Raw genomic sequence first — 20,611 nt, forward strand, 5'->3', positions numbered from 1 at the left:
TAACCACAATGGACCTGCAAGCTGCTAACTCCCATTGAGAGAGACAGAGGAAGTAGCTCTGCTACCCAGGAGCTGAGGCACATATTGGAGACCAACAAGTGTTTTTCTTTCTCTCCATCTGAAAGGGTTTCGCTCTGCTTTGCTTCAGGCCTCTCAACATGATTGAAAGACCCGAAAATAGGCCCTTCTGCTCATAAATCTGTTGATAAATGGATGACAGTTTAGGAGCTTCTTGCGAAGTAGACCTTAGTCCACAAAAGCTTATGTCATAATACATGTGTTAGATTTTAAGGTGCCACAGAACTCTTTGTTGTTTAAGTAGCCAAGGCATTTTCCATTGCAAGAAAGCTGAGCAAACATCCATATATGCTTACTTGTTAGCATATTTTTTCCCCTAATCCTTTGTGAAGATGCAAAAATGGTGCATGAAATCACTCAAATAGCATAATTCCTGACTTCAAAACGAGAACTCCTAAGCATCTTGCATTGAAGTAACTTCAGGCAGTGAGTATGGAAAACTGCCTCTAATAGCTGTACTTTAACACTGTCAAATTACCGTATTTTTCGCTCTATAACACACACCAGACCATAACACGCATGTAGTTTTTAGAGGAGGAAAACAAGAAAATAATATTCTAAACGAAACAGTGGTTGTATGATTTTTGTGGTTCATGCTGTGGCCACAGACATGTGACCTGACGGTGAGTTTGGGGTAGGCCAATGGAAAAATCCTGAGGATCCATGTGGATCCATGCTAAAGTCGCCCTAAAGTCGCAGGGGCGCTGGAAGTCGCAGGGGCGCTGGGGGAGTGAATGGGAAGCAAGAGAAGGAGAACGATCACACACACACACACACACACAGAGTATCAATCCTAAAGTCGCAGGAGAGCGCAGGGGCGCTGGGAGAGTGAACGGGAAGCAAGAGAAGGAGAACGATGCCACACACACACACACACACACACACACACACAGTATCAATCCTAAAGTCGCAGGAGAGCGCAGGGGCGCTGGGAGAGTGAAGGGGAAGCAGCAGGAGGAGAACGATAGCTCAAGCACACACACACACATTGGCTAATCCAAAATCGGACAGCAAAAAACTGCAGGCAGGGACAGAGAGCACGGGGTTGTTTTAAAGCAGCCAACCCCGCTCTGCTTCTCTCCCTCCTCCCCGCTTGGCTCGCTGACAGGAGCCGCTTACACCCGCTTTGCTGTTTCAAAGCGAGCCACGGACTGCTCACAACTGCAGCAGATTCCCCCGCCATCCACAGGCATTCGCTCCATAACACGCACAGACATTTCCCCTTACTTTCTAGGAGGAAAAAACTGCGTGTTATGGAGCGAAAAGTGTGGTACCTATGGACGTTCTGATGCATTTCCAGTAATTCGGTTTCTATTCCAAACACCAGCAGGTCATTCTAGTGCTGTGATACCTGCTGGCCTTCAAGGCAAGATGTCCCAGAGACATCTCTAGTTTTCAAAGCCCCAATATGATATTTTGAATGATTTAAGCAATGCTAGATTTTCAGTGGCAAACATGGTAATCTTAACCCCATGTGTTTGCCTGACGTGCAAAGTTTTTGGGCTGGCTTACTTCTGGGTTGCACAGGGTCTCCCTTTTGGCACTGGTTGCTCCTGGCACTTTTAAATTATAGCCATGCCTTCTGGCAGCAGTTTTAATGAAATACCAGATCTTGGCAACGCCCATAGCTGGGCTTCAGGCTGCCAGTTTGAACAGGGAGCTGAGATTGAACTGGGAAACATGCATATAGTGAAATACTACTTTAGTCTCAGCTGCGTTTTTCTAGTGGCACCTGGTAACCAAGGCAGATTGGCTGCCAAAATATGTTGGCTGAAATCATTACTTGGGGCACAGTTTCTATTTTGCATTTCCCTCCTTTTGAAATTCAAACTCAGTGGTGATTTTAAGTGAGAGAAAAGCAGTGGACACTCTGGACTCAGTCAAGGGATGGGGAGAAGAAAGCCAAGCTACAAAGTTTGATGGTCTCCTTGAGGATGGTTCTGCGGAGCCCCAGATGTTTGCCCAAAGGCCTAGCACTAATGGAGCTGTTTTTTATGTAGGAGTTTCATTAAAAACACATCAACTTCAGCATTTGTTTTTGTTTCTTGGATTCTGCAATTATTTCACTTTCTTTTTCTTCCGTGTAGAAGAAAGCACTTCAAAGGAATTCAGTTTTGCTATTCAATCGGTTTTGTACAGGTTGCCCTGCATAACAGCAGGACATCATCAGTTTTGGGATATAGAACAAAAGAGTGAAATCTGTACTTTGCCACACTTTATGAAATATTATGTCACCAGCAAAAAAATAAAATAAAAATATTTTCAATACTACAAGTTTGTCTTAAGCAATGTCAGCTTTCTGAAATGGCCGATTTTAACTCAGCATTTTGTTAACCTGGAAATGTTTGTAGGGTGTTTTTCTTCATTTTTGAACGTATTGCCTAATGATTATTTTCTAGACATGACATTAATGGTTGCACAAGTTGTCCAGTTGCTATGTTGTGGTGATGTAAAATTAGCCATGCTGCGTATCATTTTTGTGATTAAGCAAAAAAAAAAAAACCAAATTGTGTGACTGTGTGAAATCAGATATAAGGTTAGCTAAGTTACAACAGATATACCCATAAATTTCAAGGTAGAGTTAATCGTCTGTGAATGCAGGCTTATTCTTCCTTAGCTCTCTGGTGAAACAGTGCCACATTATTGTGAGCCAATGTCCCACTTTACCACAGGTGCTTAAAGCAATGGAAGTACAGTAAAGTGCAGAAATGACACCAGTAGTTCCGAATTTGGTGCATAATGAAACAATTGCATGTCCCTGTTCATTTACCAAATGGAATCCATTCATAGTAAATCCCATTGCCTAAAATATGGTTGTGAGAATTTGTTTTTAAATTGCATTTATAGGTGGTCTTTCCCCCCCCTTTTAAGGCAGATGTTATGTTGTACCATAGCTGACTGTAATCTCTGAGATCATCCTGTTATATTTCCTAAAGCCCCTGTTGCATTTACATCAGGGTAGCCAGAACAGTATTGTTAGTGGAAGCACAAAGTGATACTTGGTGCTCAGCAATGGAAAGGTGATAGAAATCAACTGTATATTTTAGTATAGGGGAAAGAAGCAGATTCAAATTTTTTACTTTGTTTTTTTTAGACGCTGGAAGCCATCTTGAACTTCAAATACTCAGGAGGTCCAGGACATGTCGATGGCTATTACAGGAACTTGTCTCTGGGACTTCATGTAGATGTGGAGCCATCTGTCTTCTTTACACGTGTTAGTACTCTGCCCGCAACAAGGTGCGCTATTTTTAAAAAGTTTACTTTTGTGTGGGAAGGGGGAAGGATTTCTCTATATAACATCAGTATAATAGTAGTAGTAGCAGCAGCAGCAATATTGGGACAGCAATCTTATTCCTGAAATATACCAAAGTAGATTACTATTAATTGAGAAATAGTTTCCTCTTGCATGTTCTCAAGGGTCCCATGTCCCATACACAGCTAAAAGCTAATCAGCAAAAATGAAACATTTTGTTTCCTTTTTTGAACCAGTGTGCTTATAATTTCATAGAAGTGACCCAGTGCATCTGAATGAAGTTGCCCTAATGACCTAAAAGTTGGCCAGTATACTGCCTTCCTACATGTTAATTTCCAATTTCATTAAAACCATGTTAAAGTTTAAAGAATACTTCGGGGCTTGCACAATTATCTATTTCTCCTCTTTTATTCATGTTACAATTAATCTTTGCTTTAAACAAGCTTTTTGTTCTTTTTCTCTCTCTATTATATCAGTATTATTATTTATTATTATTATTATTATTATTATTATTATTATTATTACTTCCTCTTAAAGTACTTAATAATTTTGTCACATAGTATTGTTTTTATCATAACACAAGCTACATAATATAGCTGAGAATGGATTTCAGTGAAAGTTAATGCTTAATGTATTTTTGCATAATAGGTAATGTTCAGTAGAAATTCACTTAGGGTTGTACCCAGCACTGCATCAGTGAGGCATTCGCTAGTGCAGTAGGACTTCCATTCCCATTCCCCACTGTGTACCCAGAAAAACATGCTTCCCAACCCTCCAGAGCTGATTTTGAGGATGTAGCAGTTGGAAGGGAGAGAAGAGAAAGAAGAAGCTCTGTAACATGCACAGAAGTTTGTTGCACCAGCAGAGCTTCAGCAATGGAGATGATCCTTAGTTTATAAGCAAAACTGTGATTCCATTCATCAGCACACCTAGGCTCACAGTGTGTCGGAGATACAACCTTTTTGAAAATGAACAGCAACACAGTGAAAGTATGAAACAAAGCTCTCACTCTGTTTATTAGAAGAACTGCACGTTGCTGTTTTGGATTATGGCATTAGCCATATGAAACCATGTTGTGTTTTGTTAGAGGTCAAGAAACCTCCTAAGTACTTTTGTTGAGCTAGGTCCAGAAATAATATGGATGAATAAATCTTTAGGTGGAGCTATTGCCAGAATTGTCCATGGAGTTTCCTTGGCAGGGATACTGGAGTGGCTTGCCGGTTCCTGCTCCAGGTGGATCACGTTTAGTCAAAACTCTCCACTCTGAGTTATTCAAGCCCCTTCGTGAAGAGTCGGACAGGATTAAACGATTAAACAACAACAAAAACATTGCCAGAATTATTTTATGTTCCTTCAAATTTTTTTACAAAATGTGTTGTCACTGTACAAGTATTGATGTGAATGTGCATTTAAATACTCCCTTTTTTATAGTGCTCATCATTTGTGGTTTTGGTGACATACAGCGCTCCTGCACTTCTACAAATTTCTCACTACTAATACAAATTGCATCTCATTCCTACACTTCATTGACACATTTGGACTCTCTGTCCACACATCTGTGAACTGGTGTTATTTAAAAAAACAGCTTGTTTCTCTGTTTATGATCCACACTGTCTGCTGATTGTAAGACTTGAGCACTGCAAATTATGAAACAAAGTTTTATTTGTTTGAAACTAGTGTGATTAATTTTGCTTGAAATCACATATTTGTATAAGTTATGAGCTACTCACGGACTTTTGCCTAGCTTTTAAAAAGTTGTTTACAGTATTTGCACCCTGGTTTTCCAAACCCTGGTTTTCAAAGCAATTTACAAATAATACAAAAGTGGCTTTTTAAAAAAAGATATTAATTGCAGATTGGAGAGATTAAGTAATCATATCAGTTTTAGAGTGGCTCTGCTAGAAAGTACTCATCCATCTTTTTCTTTGGAATACATGTCTTAACTTGGGTGCATATGGTTGGATGGCCATCTGTCATGGATACTTTAGCTGAGATTCTTGAATTGCAGGGGGTTGGACTAGATGACTCTTGGGTCCCTTCCAACTGTAAGATTCTATGATTGCCTTTCTGTCATGTTCTCACATTGCAGTTGTCAGTGGTCCACTTTAATGTATCCTGACCATTATTTCCCTATGTTCCCCCTTTCCTGTCAGTCATAATACAAATCAGCGGACAGTTTCAAAAATTGTATATTCCTAGGGAATCTTAACTGTTCAAGCCCTAGTTCTGCAATGTGATCCTGGTGATTGGACATAACCACCACACTTTAGGCTCTCTGTTTCCTATCTGCTTACCCTTCTTGAGTCTTGGTCTTCATCAGAGCCTGGAGACTCCTGTTCCACAGCACAGTGGCAAGGCCACAATACGGATACCTCGTTCATTGCTGGGAACATCAACCTTGCCATGTGGAAATCCCTTGCAGACGACCGCAGGGCCTGTAGAAAGACAGTTATTCATCCAGCCACTCTTAAGCCATCACCCTAGTCCAGTTCCCAGGAATGCTTGACTCTCCTGTCTGCCTGTATTTCATTTCTAGCAAAAAATACACAGCCACTCTCTAGTTCTCACATGGAGATTTCCCTAAAAAAAACCATTGACCTTTTCATAGAAACAGCTAGCATTCTGTAACAGAATCATTCCTTTCAGCAGTTACAGTGTTTACGACCATCCCATGACAGCATAGCAGGCTTAGACTCTTCCACCTGGTGGAAGAACCTAACAGCAGAAGACAGCAGCTTCTCAGTTTATTTTTTTGTCATGCAGCATGGATATAATATACCTTCTATTGGTTTCATGCATTATGAAATAGAACATTTCTGCCTGTTGGGAGAAATTCGCTGTAATTCAGCTGCTTCTCCTAATGCCAAAAATTCAACAAATCTGCCTCTTTCCAAACTAGAGCAGTCTGTCATTTGGTTCAGTTAAATTTTATGAGTTTCTATTTTAGCGTTGCTAATGAATAAAGCAATAGTAGTTGCCTGTCTCATCTTCTCCACTCAATTGAATTTAGTTTTCTCTCTCTCTTCCTGTGATGAATGCTTTATATATTCATTTGCTGATGAAATGTTTTTCAGTGCTTGAAGATTTTATCAAGTTATGATAGCACTGTAATAGATTTTAATTCTTTAAAAAATGGTGCTTTCTCAAAATGACTTGAGTAAACCTAGAATGTGTAAGATATGCACATCTAGTGAAGAAGTATTGTTAAGGCAAATGGAGAATTAAAAAGTTTAAGGGCATTGTGTGACTCATTATCCAAGCACAGTTACTTATAACCCTGACACCAAATGCATGAGATCATACATCCATGCTGTAGCCCTAATGATCTGGATTTAGGGCCACCAGCTAGTTACAAACACTGTTATTGTTTAGTCGTGTCCAACTCTTTGTGACCCCATGGACACCAGGCACTCCTGTCTTCCACTGCCTCCCGCAGTTTAGTCAAACTCATGTTAGTAGCTTCCAACACTATCCAACCATCTCGTCCTCTGTCGTCCCCTTTTCCTTGTGCCCTCCATCTTTCCCAACATCAGGGTCTTTTCCAGGGAGTCTTCTCTTCTCATGAGGTAGCCAAAGTATTGGAGCCTCAGCTTCAGGATCTGTCCTTCCAGTGAGCACTCAGAGCTGATTTCCTTCAGAATGGATAGGCTTGATCTTCTTGCAGTCCATGGGACTCTCAAGAGTCTCCTCCAGCACCATAGCTCAAACACTAGCAGATTAAAATTCATTCTTAAATTCTACATTCTTCCCTCTGATACTCTCACTGTTAGTGCAATAGGGTGATTTTTAACAAAATAAGAATTGCCTTAATGGATCCTGTCAATCCAGCCCTTTATCTCACCCGAACAGATATCACTGGAGTAGAGATTCAGCCTGTTTTGTATGAGGTTGTACTCCCTTTGAGTGACGTGGTTTGCAGTTTGGCAGTGCTCCTAAATACAGCTTTACATCTGGATCATCATGGTGTGGCAGTGACCAGCAATGCTTTTGCTCAGTTTAGGCTAGTATACCGGCTGCACCCTGTCCTGATCCTGGCTGCAGTGCCTTAGTTTCATCAATGCTGGATTACTGTGATGTGCTCTGCAATGTGACTGCCTTTGGTTTGTGCATACTCCTTCTCCTCCAGCATAGCTGAGAGGATGAGTTCAGACACCTTAGCTATGGGTTTCCATGCCTTTAATTGTGGATTCCCATGTTACCCACACCAGAAATGGCAGCTCGTGTTAACTATGGTTAGTTTAAACAAGCCAGCTAGAGAAATCAGTTTGAGCTGTTTTAAACTAACCATAGGTAACTTGAATCACAGTTTGAGTTTACAGATGACACAAGAAGCCACCGTTAACTAAAACTGAAAGCAAACATCTCCATGCTCATCTCAGCTGTGTGGGAGGAGGAAGAGAGCACCTGATACCAGAAAGAAGCTGACATCTCATTAAACCATAGTTTACTGTGATACTTGAATTTGAACAATGACTGGGACATGATAACTAAAATGTTAAATAGTCACTGCTCTGAGAAGTGCTGAGATTTGCTGCAATGGAAAAAGAACACTGACTTGATCACAGACTGTTCCTTTCCTTTAATAACAACGATTAATGTTTTTCTGTTATCGTAACTCTGTGATGATTGTTAAAACCTCAACGTTGTTTGTTTAAATCTCTTCAAATAGTACCCGCCAGTGCCATCTCCTCCTTGATGTGTTCAACTCAACAGAACATGAGCTCACAGTTAGTGCAAAGAACAATGAAGATCTAGTTTTGCATGCTGGGGAATGTCAGCGGTAAGTTCAGAGACAAAACACAGCTTCTTAGTTTCATCCCCTTCTTTCTTTCAAGTCCTCCTGTATGCTACATCTCTGTCTCACCTTGAATACAAGAAGCTCAGAGGCTCAGCAGTGCATGTGATTAATAAGTAGTCCCCTGTAAATATAATTGACTCGTTTGAGACATCTTAACTTGAAAGTTTTCTTAGCACAATTTACACATAGATGACATGTGTGGGGAAACAGAAAGAAATAGATATTTTCTGCATCACTTTTTTCAGTGTTCACAACAACTATATTTTGGATTTTTTAACCTTATTATTCAAATAGAGGCTCTTGCTGTTTTTTAAATAATGTGTGTGCAGTACAAAAGCTCTAAATCACTGTCCTAAATCATAATTTTGTTTTATTAACTGTACAGTAGAACTTTATTCAGTTATTTTCACTAGTGATCAATATTTTGAAGGGGGGAGTATAGGAGCACTTGGGTACCTATACAAAAAAAGTATAGTGGTCAGATAATGAATTTGCATATGCTTATAGCAGAATATGAGAATACTTGATGGTACAAGTTTCACTGGCCATTTTGATACACAAAGTGATAATTGAACTCCTGCCATTCTAGAGTTCAGGGCATTCTAAATCAAATGCTTGCTTAGAAGTCTCAGATATCAGAAACTAAAAATCGATGTTCAATTTAGTTTTCAGTGTGGTCCTGACTACTCTCTTTTTCTAGTAGCAATAAAGTCATGGATTTTCTTTCAGATTATGGCTGGATTTCTGAACTTTCACATTTTGTAATCTCGATAGCGTCAGTTTTGCCAAGCAAATTCTACTCACAAAGAATGTTTAGTTATGTACTTCGGAGTAACTTTGATATGGTTCGGCAGCTATTTTAAAAAGTTACGAATTTAGTCACTAGCACCTTGGCAGTGCCTTGGTTTGTATTTACAGATGTGAAAATATTAAAATAGTTATTTATGATAAAATAATATGTGGTCATCAATAGCGGTACATGTAGACCTACTTTTGATAATTTATTATGCTTTGTTCTTGATCATCATACCATTAAAATCAAGTTTCATGAGAGTAATTTGTAATTCAAAGTGGAAGGTGTCACCTAAGCATTTAAATTCTACACACAGAACGTCTGGCATTGAATAGTCCTGAACTAACTCATTAGTGTGGAGATTTATCAAAGTGATGATCTCAGTAGATCGGTGTTATCATTTTTCTTTTGTGGTGCTCCTCAAGTGTTTCATGAATGTGTGGTAAACAGATTTCAGAGAGTACCTGGAAAAGACATTATACTTGATACTCATTAAAAAAAGGCTGTATCGTCTGACTTCCCATTATATACTCAGATGCTGTAACATGATCCACACAAAATAAATGTATTTCCAAGTATAAAGAAACCATATGAAAAACGAGTCTCCTAAAGCTGATGGCTTGCTTCCCTTTTACCTGAATTGCTTTCACTTCTGTAAAATGATTTTTTTGTATAAAAACCTCCTCTATTCTGAGAAAATTTGTGGTGATGTAAAAGTTGAGATCAAGTAGGAGCACATTTTTCTGAAAAATGGTCTAAAGTGAGAAGGATAGTATTTAGGAGAGGATGGGACTTTATGTATGTACCGTGAGCAGCATCAATAACCTTTTCCATAGTTCTGAGAAGGACATTATTCTTTGCGTATTTTTCAGTGGTGGGAGAGCATCAGGCATATCAAATGGCACTTTTGTGTGATTTAACAGCCTGTCAGTTTTTCCCCCCTTTACTGAAGTGTAGCACTTACCTCTTTTTAAAAAGGCATTTTAAGATGCCATAGAAAATTTCCAGTTAATGGGATGCGCTGGGATCTTAACACTGAAGTAGAGTGGATTACACAATTCAAATGAGGTGACTCATTTGTTTGTGGTGGTGGGGGGAATTGAGTATCTTTTCCCTATTCAGCAGCTCCCTGTTTGTCTGCCTATTTGGGTAGCTTAGAAAGTTTTCAAAAGACTTTTGGAGGGGATGGGGAAGAGGTTGCCGAAGAGGGAAAAACCTAACTGAAATGCCAATCACTGGGTTACCCATGAAATCTTGGGTATAGAAACTGACCAGTTTTTATGAACTTGGGTTCACCTGGCCAAATTAACATGGTTGCTGTTGGGACTTTTCTACCTTTTTGTTAATATCTTCAAAGTGTCAGTGTGAAATATTCATTAGGGGTGCTCAGATCATTTCTGTAGTTTGCAAGACAATGCGAGTGCCCTTCTTGAAGATGTTTGTGGGTTCCATATGGCTCTTCCCAGTTATTGGGATATTCTTAGGAGGCCTCCACTTAGGGTTCTGCACCTGTAGAAAGTGTGTTCTGAAGTTGCATTGAGTGAAGACTTCTCTAGAATTGCAGCAATTAACTGGTTTCCTAGAGGTAATATTTTCCTGAGTACCATGAGCGGTGAATAAACATTAGGTAGCTTTCATACCCTGCTTATGAGCTTTAGGAGTTACCTGGCTGGCCGATGCTGAATTAGATAGGCCTTGTTGGGCGAAGTAAAGCAATGAGGAACTATAGTAACTTCAGCCCTACTTGCTGTCCTCATATAACTGATCTCTTCAGGGTCAGGACATCCTGCAATCCCGCCAGTTTTGCAAGGCTTTGTTACCTTTATTCAGTAAGTTGCTTATAGCTATTATCTAACTTCTGAATTGCCCAAGGCGATTTACAGACATACCTTTAAAAACAGCTGAAATAATTTTAAAAACAGTACAAGAATAGTTTTATAAGTAAAAGTACAGGTGCAAAAATAAACATCACAGGGTTAAAAATACAGTGGTGCCCCGCAAGACGAATGCCTCGCAAAACGGAAAACCCGCTAGACGAAAGGGTTTTCCGTTTTGGAGGTGCTTCGCAAAACGAATTTCCTATAGGCTTGCTTCGCAAGACAAAAATGTCTTGCGAGTTGCTGCGATTTTTTTTCGCTCCCCACCCCCTTTTCTAAGGCACTAAGCTGCTAATAGCCTTTTAGCAGCTAATCCGCTAATCCCTTAAGCCTTTAATAGCCGCTAATAGCCGCTAAACCGCTAATAGCGCTAATCCGCTAATCCGCTAATGGGGTTGCTTCGCAAGATGAAAAAACCGCTAGACGAAGAGACTAGCGGAACGGATTCTTTTCGTCTTGCGAGGCACCACTGTAAAATGAACCCTTAAGGCAGAGACCCTTCCATCTTAGTGGAAAAGCTTGTTGAAACAAAAATGTTGTTGGTTGTTTCCGGAAGGTATAGATAACAGGCGCTTCTATGTGTTGGAAGTGACATTTGTACTGGTTGTTATTCACACTTCTCAGACAAACAAATTAAGATTATATCGTTGAGTAAAACAAGTAGAGAAATATCAATCTGTACTTTATTGGGGTTTATACCTTCCCAGTGTCCACAATATACATCATAAACGAGACAATGAAAATTTCATGTTTGTAGACCATTTTTGTGATGATGTTCCCCAGGTGAGGATTAAATATGGGACTTTAATTCCTGTATAATTCATTTTATATGAGTAGGACTGTTAATGTCTGAAGATATGGCTCATTTCACCTATATTTTTAGCGTGACTACTAAAAGAAGAATGATTGATGTGTGCTCGTATCAGTAACACTTCATTTAATGTCCCGAGGATTTCTTGAAATAGGTACTTTAACATCTGACCTTCTGTTTGTAAACACGAGTCTCCTTCAGAAGACTCTGAAGACTCCACCTATAATGCAGATCATATGCCACTTTAGGCAAAAATACTCTGGTTGTGTTCTGCAAAATGATCAAAACAAAAGAGACTTAAAACCACCATATTGGCAGACCTGTTTTTGTGTAGGAGATTCTTCAGTTTATCTCTTCTTTATCTGGAAAATGCTTATTTTAACCTTGAAATCAAGTTTTGAATCATATAGTACATTCCGGCCTCCTTATTTTGTCTTATTTTGTCTCTTGTTAGGAAGTAGAATCCCGAGTCTTGTGTAACTATTTCTTTGCACCCATCATGAGTTTGGTTTGACTTTTCGTTCTTACCTGCCTATCTTCAAAAGCAGGTTTTGATTACGGCAACGAGGTCTGCTTTTGGAACGAAAGCCTAATGAACATATAAAACGGTCTTACATCGTCAGACATTTGATTCAGTACTGTTTTCTCCAACTGGTGGCAAGCAGGGGTCTTGGGGGAAGCGCTGCAGCTCAGTAGCAGAATGCTGGAGAGCCGCTGCTAGTGTGTAGACCAGGCTTCCTCAACCTTGGCCCTCCAGATGTTTTTGGCCTACAACTCGTATGATCCCTAGCTAGCAGGTCCAGTGGTTAGGGATGAGGGATGATGGGAATTGTAGTCTCAAAACATCTGGAGGGCCGAGGTTGAGGAAGCCTGGTGTAGACAATACTGAACCAAATGGCCCAGTGCTCTGACTTGGTATGTAACAGCTTCCTATATTTCAGCTTGCTAAGATGCTTTTTAATTGCAGATAATGAGAACTGAACCTGGAATCGACTATATGAAAGGCATGTATGGTGGCACTTTGTCTATTCTTTCCTTCTTTATTAGATCTATATCCTCCCTTTTTTCCTCCAAGGTTCTCAAGGTACACAGTACTCACCACCCCCAATTTTTGTTCACAACAACTTTGAGAAGTTGGGTAAAATGAGAGATAGTGACTGGCCCAAGGCCACTTCCCAAGACTAAAAGTCCCAATGGTGTTGATTATCCTTGTTAAGCGATATGAACTGTGGACTTAATTATCCATCGTAACAATTCTCTTAAGCCTGAACTTGCATAGTAGGGCTATTATTATTATTATTATTATTATTATTATTATAATTATTATACAGTGTCTAGGACAATTGCTTTGGTAGGAAGCAGCCATATACCAAGTCCCCAACATTAATCTGTGTTATCATTTTTCTGCACTATTTTTTTGGCTACAAACTAGTCTTAAGTAAGAACATTCTGCTGGATCAGGCCAGTGGCCCATCTAGTCCAGCATTGTGTTCTCACAGTGGCCAACCAGATGCTTGTTTGACCATTTTTGTTGCCTAGTACATGTATCTAGTACAATTAGCTTCATCTACTTGGGCAGTCCTCCCATGAACAATCATGGACAAGAGTCTCTCAGCTGAACCTTTACCTAATTTACTTTAGCATGCAGATGTGTGTTAAGGTCTTAAAAGCTTTGGTACATTATTTCTTACACACGGTGACGGGAGTAGTGAGTGCTAAATGGAAACTTAGGATACTTCCTGAAGAATTTCTGTGACTCTTTTTCAGCTTTTCTGACCATAGTGACTGTATTTTTTTTTATTGCTGCGAGTCCTATGAGACCAAATAGATGTTTGTTGTATTAAGCCAGCACATACTGCAATACCCCAATGAAGAAGCCATCTAGATCTTTTGTAGAGCCGATATAAGAGTTACTGGGGCGCCGGTGGGGTGTGAGGTGGGAGAATTGCAAAAAGAAACTATTAGCCATAAAAATTGAAACTCCAAGCACACGCTCCGTCTTGAGCTTACTTGCTTTTAGCACAAAGAATGTAATTTTAGGGCACACAAGAGAAAGTCTGTCTCATCTCTGATGAATATTAAGTGCTCTGATAGGCTCATATTTTGAATATTTGAATAGTACTGTGACAGGAAGAGAGGTCTTTGTCTAATAGCTGTAATTGTTCTCTCTGATATACCTGTCTTGTGTTGCTAGAAATGGAGCTTATCTAAGGCTAATATCTGGTAATCCAGAATACCTTTGTGTGACTTATTAATGCCCCATCTCCATTTTTAAATAGCATTGCATTCTTTTATTTCTCTTTTTTCCTGAAGCACTAACGATCTTTTTCGCATGTCAGTATTTGCTCAGGTTTTCTCATTAAGTTTTATAATGGAAACTTCTTCTTAAATAGATTCTTAGGAGGAACCTAACAAAAATCACTTAGTGGTGTATTTAATCTATCGGTGCTCATCTTTTGAAATCTTTCAGGTGTGCATGTGGAAGAGTATGTTTTAAAGTACTCATTAAGCAGAGGAAAAATAAATGCAAAGTGTCGTGGTAATTTGCAGTTCAGTGTACATTTTATAGGACTCCCTTCCAGTTGAGGTCCAACAAACTCCTTCTCTGTGGAAATTCCAGTACATGCTAAATACTTTTAAAATTATTATTTCAGCAGGCATTTTATCTGAGTTCTGGATTTATAGGTTGTTTCCCCCCTTTTTTCTTTTTCTACTGAGTTAATTGTATATCACTTTGTCGTAATTAAGCGGTATGTAAATAGTTTAATGAAATGAAATCCATTTCAGTACTACCCATAATGAAGGTACTTTCATTAAAATTACATGAAATTTTATTTATACAGTAAGTGTATTGTTTTTTAGCAAGTAGTATCTTCCTCTTAATGGGGCATGTAGTAATTTAGCTCAAATACTGTGGAGAACATCTATTGTATTAGCCTCCACATCAATTGCTTTTTGCAAAGCACAGTATACCCTGTTTCATATTCATTTATTGAAAGAGATATGATCAGAGGGACTTGGATAGCAATAGCCACGATGCTATAGAATAGTCTTTCCTCTGAGGTGGAGTTCGATTTCCTTGGCTGTTTAATTTTGGCAGGTGTATGGTCTTTCTAGTTAGTGCTTGTTAAAAATTGGTGGGTATTTCTGTTTTTAGCTAGTGCTGTTTGTGTGTGCTTTTCTTGAACAGAGTTGCTTTGTGTTACAGGTGTGTAAGTTTTGTATCATTTCTAAGACATGCTGACCATGTGGGAAACTGTCGGTCTGGTGGTGGGATATTATATATGTGTGTGCACATACCACAGACTTACCATTTCTAGGTATTTGCAAATGTGTCTCATTAATGACAACAAAGACGTTTTGTGGAAATTGCCTTGGCTGTTGTGACGTGGGGTTTGTGATTTCAGCTCTCTTGACATAATCTGCTGGAGACAGTTCTCTAGTAACACTTCTTTATTACAGCAAACAAGACTGAAGACTGAGGAGGGGAAAGCTACATTTATAGGGACAGGGGACTAGCTAGAAAGGATACATTTTGGAGGGAACAATATCAGGCAATCACAGTCCTGCCTTTTGGAGGAAACCAATAAGACAGAGGATCCAAATACAGCAGTTTAAATGAACCAATAGTAGCTGTACCCCCTGAAACCAAAAGGCAGTTACTTTACCCTAATGCAAATATAGACAATAATAATACAGATATAAAATCCTTTGACTCAATACACAACACCCCTCCCCCCCTAGTGAGCACAGCAGACGTAATCCCTCAGGTACTGTGGGGTCCTACAACTTCTACTTGATCTCCTGACAACAGGCGTTGCCGGTTCTGGATTGGGTGTTACCTGTGGTAGAGGGGCTGCTATAGGGGTTTCCTCAGGAACAGATGGAGTCCCAGACATCTCAGGGTTCCCTACCTGTACCTCGTCATCATGAGGACTAGCAGACCCTGGTTCATTTGCTGAAGCCCCTGGTGACTGCACCTCTGGGCCATTTTCACTCTGGTCTTGCAGCTCTGCGTCGTTAGCCAGGGATGAATTATCTGACTCCTCCCTGCTGAGCGCCCGGCGCCTCAGCTGATCTATATGTCTCTTCCAAACTTGCCCATTTTCCAAGGTTACATAATAGGACACAGGTCCACTAGCCCGGGTGACCACACCAGCCACCCACCGCGAACCTCGTGAATAGTTCCTCACCCAGACCAGATCTTCAGGGGCGAGATACCTTGTTGTGTCAGTCTCAGCCTGGGGGGTTGCTCTTGAATTATGGTTTGGCATTTTATCCGGGTGGACATAATCCAGCACCGTTACCAGTCTTCTACCCAAGAGCAGCTCAGCTGGCGACTTGCCCGTCGCAGTACACGGCGTCGCATGCTGCAAAAATAACATTCGCGCGATGCGAGCTGACCAGTTACCCTCCATTAAGCGCGCAATGGATTCTTTGGCTGTTCTTACCATGCGCTCAGCCTGCCCATTGGAGGATGGGTGAAAGGGCGCGGATGTGACCCCTCTTATGAAGTTATCAGCCAAGAATGCCCTGAATTCTTGGGATACAAAAGCTGCCCCATTATCTGATACAATGGTCTCAGGTAACCCGTGGGTTGCAAACAGCTGCCTCAACACCTTGATTACGGCAGCTGATGCCATGCTAGGGACCATCGCCACTTCTAACCATTTGGAATATGCATCGACGACAACCAAAAAGACCTTCCCCTGGAATGGCCCAGCAAAATCTAAGTGCAGCCGGCTCCAGGGAGATCTGGACTGCTCCCACCAGTGAACTGGTGCTCTGGCCACTTCTGGCCGCACCTCTTGGCATGCCTTACATGTTCGTACCCATTGTTCTATGTTCTGGTCCATTCCAGGCCACCACACATAACATCGGGCTAGCGACTTCATCCTGACCATTCCCGGGTGTCCCATGTGAAGCGTCTCAAGCACCCTGTTTCTCAGTGGTGCTGGGATGATCACCCTATCTCCCCACAGGAGACAACCCTTATGCATGGACAACTCGTGCTGCCTTGTCGCATAAGGCCTGAATTTGTCTTCATGCGGACCACCTGGCCACCCCCTCCCCACCCAAGTGAGCACACGGGAGAGAACAGCATCTTTCCTCGTTTTCTCAGCTATATCAGTAGCCGTTACAGGAGCCCCCGGAAGTGTTTCCAGCATCATTATGTGCTCCGCTGGAGCGGGATCCTCATTGCTCCCGCCAGGAAGGGGCAATCGACTCAGCGCATCAGCGTGGCACAACCGTTTCCCCGGCACATGGGTCAAGGTGTACTGGAACCCGTTCAGGAATATAGACCAACGCAACATTCTGGGGGAGAGAATTTGTGGCGTTTGTTTGTTCGGGTTGAACAACCCTAACAGTGGTTTGTGGTCCGTTTCAATGGAGAAATGGCGACCGTACACATAATCATGGAACTTTTTGATTCCTGCCACAATTGCAAGCGCCTCTTTGTCAATTTGAGCATAGTTGCGCTCCGTGGGCGACAACGTACGGGAATAGAAAGAGATGGGCTTTTCCGACCCATCCAGTTCCCTATGACTCAGCACCGCCCCCAGGCCGTATTGAGAGGCATCACATGCCAGGACCAGCGGCTTTGACTCATCATAATGAGCAAGGACGCTCCCGCTACTCAGCATTCTTCGCAAGGAGTCAAAAGCCTTCTGCTGCCCCTGCCCCCATCGCCACACATTCTTTTTCTGCAACAGTCTATGTAATGGTTCAGCTACCGAAGCTTTATGGGGTAAGAACGAATGATAAAAGTTAATAAGTCCCAGGAATGACTGCAACTCCGTCTTGTTCTGTGGTCGTGGTGCCTCGATGATGGCCTTAATCTTAGCATCTGTGGGGTGGATGCCTGATGCATCAATTTTAAACCCCAAGAAATCCACAGCTGGCACCCCAAAACTGCATTTTTCCTTTTTCAGTTGCAACCCCACCTCCTTGAACTTGAGCAACACTGCACGGACACGCGCAACCAGTTCCTGTGGGTCTTTTCCAGCAATCAAAACGTCATCAAAAAATGGCAAGACCCCCGGCAGACCTCTTAACAGGCGTTCCATGAGCCCTTGAAAAATCCCTGGGGCCACACAAACTCCAAATTGTAATCTGTTAACTCTGAACGCCCCTTTATGTGTGACAATAGTCTGTGCTTCCGCTGATTGTGGGGTTACTGGCAGCTGTTGGTAGGCTTGTGCCAGGTCAATTTTGGCAAACACCTTGCCCCCAGCCAGTTTAGCCAACAGATGTGATACGACTGGAATGGGGTATGAGTTTCCCCTGAGTGCCTTATTGATAGTACATTTGTAATCTGCACAGATCCTGACTTCCCCATTTGCTTTAAGGGGCGTGACGATTGGAGTCTCCCACTTAGCAGAGTCCACGGGTGAGAGAACTCCCTGCTTGACCAATTTATCCAGCTCTGCTTCGATCTTGGGTTGCAGTGCAAATGGCACTCGCCTTGGTTTGAGTCGGATTGGGGCCACCCCAGGGTCCAACTCGAAGTCAACTGGGGGCCCTTTATAACAACCCAGTTTTCCATTAAAGAGACCAGCAAACTCTTTGCATAATGCCTCGCTCATCTCAGGGCAGGTTTGGATTGAATTAAGCCCTGATATACTCAGTCCCAGGGCGGGGAACCAGTCAGTGCCCAGGAGACTGGGGCGACTGCCCTTCGCAATCACCAGTTTGAGTACAGCCTGTTTGTCCCGGAACTGAACTCTCACGGCACACATTCCCATAACATGGATGCGGCCCGCTGAGTATGACTGCAAGGTTGCCGGGAAGGGCTCCAGAGGGGGCAACTTACCCCTGGGGAAGAATGTCCTCGCGGTCTGGTCCGACACGATAGTGAATCCAGATCCGGAGTCCACCTCCATGTCGCACTGCTGACCCTCAATCTTCACCTTGACGTGTGCCTTGCCTTGCGCTGGGAACTGCACGACCCTCCCGTTGATCTCCGTTACATAGTGGCAGTCCTTTAGAAAATGGGTTGCTGTGGGCGGTCTGCGATGCTCCAGTCTAGGTGTTCCTGTCGCTCCCAACGCCGCCGATCTACAGACCCTGGCGATGTGACCTGTCTTCCCGCACGTCCGGCACATAGCATCCCGGAAACGACAACTCTTCCGCTCATGGTTTCCGCCACAACCTGGACACCTGCCTCGGTGATCTTTGTGCACTGTGCAGGCCTGACGCACTGACTCGACCCCACGGACTGGGCTCTGGCTCGGAGTAGCCTCTAGCTCGTCCATGGCATGCGCAACTTCTATCTGTGGCTTAGGGGCCTTGCGACTGGCATCAAGCTCCTCTCTTTCATAATTCTCCGTGGCGGTGGCCTCCTTCAAGGCTGAAGCAAGGGTAACCTCTTCTTTAGCCACGATGCGTCTTCTGGCTTTCTTGCTGCTCAGACCACCGATAAACCGATCCAGGAGAGTCTCTTCCAGATTTTGGAAGTCGCAGTGCTGAGCGAGCTTCCGCAGTTCAGCTAGAAATGCAGATACAGACTCCCCAGCACGCTGCTGCCTCTCATGAAACTCCATCCGCCGGGCCATCTTGGTCTCAGTAGGCGCCAAATGGCTTGTTAGGCAGGCAAGAATATCTTTGAGAGATGTCTCACTTAGCTTCGCTGGAGCAAGCAATGCCTTGGCCAGCTTGAAGGTCTCAGGCCCACAGTAGCTCAGGAATGTGGCCCTTCTTTTGCTGGCATCGGTGATCCCTTGAGCCACTGCGAAGAACTCGAAGCGTTCGACGTAGTCTTCCCACGTGTGGGGCTCTGATGGCTGGAAGGGCTCCAATACCCTTGGACTCTCCATTGTCCTGTGGCAGGGTCGTCTTCTCAGCTGGCCAGTGAGTCTTGTTCTTAGCTGCAATCCGGACTCTGAGGCAGGGCTGCGTTTAACCGCTCCTCAGCATTCCGGATCCCATCCTCGTCGCCAGTTGTTGTGACGTGGGGTTTGTGATTTCAGCTCTCTTGACATAATCTGCTGGAGACAGTTCTCTAGTAACACTTCTTTATTACAGCAAACAAGACTGAAGACTGAGGAGGGGAAAGCTACATTTATAGGGACAGGGGACTAGCTAGAAAGGATACATTTTGGAGGGAACAATATCAGGCAATCACAGTCCTGCCTTTTGGAGGAAACCAATAAGACAGAGGATCCAAATACAGCAGTTTAAATGAACCAATAGTAGCTGTACCCCCTGAAACCAAAAGGCAGTTACTTTACCCTAATGCAAATATAGACAATAATAATACAGATATAAAATCCTTTGACTCAATACACAACATTGGCTATTGAAAAGAAATGGAGGAAGTCTTAATATCAGCGGAATAGGGACTCTCCTAGTAGTCCCCATGAGAATTCATTGTATAAGAACTTGCAAAAGGGCCTTCTTTGTGGTGGCAACCTGAATCCAGAATGTCCTTCTCTTTGAAACATGATTCATAGAATCTTGGAATCATAGAAATGTAGAGTTGGAAGGGATACCAAGGGGTTTTTTTACATTTAGATTTCAGCAGAATATATTTTTCTTTGGCCAGGTTTTTATAAATTAATTTGTTATAATACTTGTTCTAAAATTTAACAGCTGCAGGTAGTTTTTGTGCTTTTGCTTTGATATTTTATTGCTGTTTTTGTTATCTCGTGTTTTATTTATGGGATGTACTTCATTGTTCTGTTCTTTGTTTTACATCACACTGGGCTTCTTTGGGAAGAAGGATGAATAAATAAATAAATGAATAAATAAATAAATGGGATTGTGCAGGAACATTGGATAACTTTTTAATGAACCAACTGTTTGGTACAGGAATGGATTTTCATGTGACCCCTCCAAATGTTGTTGAACTCCAACTCCCATCAGCCCCAGACATTATGCTCAATGGTCAAAAATGTTAGGTGTTGATATGGACGGCCACAAAATTCCAGCCCCTGGTATAAGGCAACATTTATTTGCTTTTAAAAATCAAGCGATACTCTTGCTTTCCCCTCCAAATGAG

General features: G+C 42.1%; 1 protein-coding gene across 4 annotated transcripts in view; it reads left to right on the forward strand.

Moving 5' to 3' along the window:
• Positions 1–20,611, forward strand: part of TRAPPC9 (trafficking protein particle complex subunit 9) — a 271,286-nt gene that overhangs the window by 65,641 nt on the left and 185,034 nt on the right. For all 4 annotated transcript variants that reach the window (XR_014513742.1, XM_083450441.1, XM_083450443.1 and 1 more), the window contains 2 exons: positions 3,173–3,315; positions 8,001–8,111. Coding sequence is in view for 3 of the 4 variants with exons in the window: in XM_083450441.1 (XP_083306567.1) it covers positions 3,173–3,315; positions 8,001–8,111 (254 nt within the window). In the remaining variant the exon portion in view is untranslated. The remainder of the gene's footprint in view (positions 1–3,172; positions 3,316–8,000; positions 8,112–20,611) is intronic.

The sequence above is a fragment of the Podarcis tiliguerta genome, assembly GCF_965153285.1.
Source record: "Podarcis tiliguerta genome assembly, chromosome: 7".
NCBI classification, from domain to species: Eukaryota; Metazoa; Chordata; class Lepidosauria; order Squamata; family Lacertidae; genus Podarcis; species Podarcis tiliguerta.